We start from the raw sequence: 1,493 nt of genomic DNA, 5'->3' as shown, positions 1-1,493 counted from the left end.
TATACGGTGCATGCATGTGGTAGGGCTTATTCCTTTAATGTCGGCCAAAGTCCACCCTATGGCCGTTTTGTGCTCTCGCAGCACCCTCACAAGCTTCTCCTCCTCCATTGCCGTGAGACTTGATGAAATGATGACGGGCAATGTTTCGCCTTCTCCCAAAAACACATACTTCAAATGGTCCGGCAACGGCTTAAGTTCAAGCGATGGTGCCTGAACAACAGAAGGTAGCATCTTAGTGGAAACTGAATTTGAAAGTGAGAGTGGAACCTTACCATATTGTTGTGGCAATGACTCAAGGGCTGCCACAACCTCAATTATTTCTTCACTAGAACCCATTGCAAAGAATTCCTCCTCATTGCCATGGCCTTGCATTGGCCCAAATCCTTCATTTTTGCGCTCTATGGCCTTAGTGATGGTTGTTTCCAGGGCGTCCTCGTTCAATTCTTCAAGGTATACCTGCGCCAAAGAATCGATAACATCAATGGAAAAACAAGAATGGTCATCAACGGGATATCTCATAGTTTCAGAAATATTAAAATCAATCACTTCCCCATCGAATTCCATTGTCAAGGTGCCTTTGTATACATCAATCTTCGTTCGGGCCGTCTTCATGAATGGCCTACCAAGGAGAATCGGCAAAGATGTAGAATGGTCTGAATCCTCCATGTCTAGGACGTAGAAATCAGCCGGAAAAATTAAATGGTTCACCTGCACAAGCACATCTTCCAAAACTCCTTTTGGATACGCGTTAGAACGATCGGCCAATTGTATAATTACACCATCTTGTTTTAATTCACCCAAATTCATAGATGCATAAATAGAATAAGGCATGACATTTATGGATGCACCTAAATCAAGCATGGCATGTTCAAAATGATTATGTCCAATCACACAAGGAATCGTGAAACTACCGGGGTCTTTGCACTTGGTAGGCAGTTTACGTTGCAAAACAGCGGACACATTCTCGCTTACCTTCACTACCTCTTTGTTTGCCCTTCTTCTCTTTGTATTGCATAGGTCCTTGAGGAATTTAGCATACTTTGGAACCTGTTTGATTGCATCGAGAAGCGGTATGTTCACTTGCACCTTCCGGAACGTTTCAAGAATGTCCTTCTCGCTTTCTTCCTTTTTTTCTTGCATGAACCTGCGAGGAAAAGGTACATTGGGCAGATTAGGACGTGAAGTACATGAATTTGAACTTAAATTACCTGATTTGGCCGAGTTAGGGTGATCTGCCTCAGGTTGTGTTGTCTCTTCATCTACTTTCTGGGCAGATTTGGGATTGTTTGGCTTGGTCCCAACTTCTTTTCCACCCCTTAGGGTGATGGCCTTGGCGGATTTGAATCCTCCCTTTGGATTGACTGTGGTTGAGCTAGGAAGCTTTCCTTGCTCTCTAATCTGTCCAAGGAACTCAGAAATCTGCCCTATTTGTTTCTTCATATCCATCATCTCCTTCTCGTTATTTTCTATCCGGTTGTTTTGATTTTGCAACC

At 43.4% G+C, this 1,493-nt stretch overlaps 1 protein-coding gene across 1 annotated transcript; it reads right to left on the bottom strand.

Moving 5' to 3' along the window:
- Positions 1-606: 606 nt before the first annotated feature.
- On the bottom strand, positions 607-1,104 carry LOC137735432 (uncharacterized; the record flags this gene model as incomplete). Its single annotated transcript, XM_068474859.1, has 1 exon — positions 607-1,104. A coding segment is annotated over one exon (498 nt), but the record flags the coding sequence as incomplete, so codon positions are not given.
- Between the last annotated feature and the right edge of the window lie 389 nt (positions 1,105-1,493).

Source organism: Pyrus communis, chromosome 1 (assembly GCF_963583255.1).
Source record: "Pyrus communis chromosome 1, drPyrComm1.1, whole genome shotgun sequence".
Taxonomy (NCBI): domain Eukaryota; kingdom Viridiplantae; phylum Streptophyta; class Magnoliopsida; order Rosales; family Rosaceae; genus Pyrus; species Pyrus communis.
Note: the sequence above shows the minus strand (reverse complement) of the source record. Positions and strands in the feature narration are given on the sequence as shown.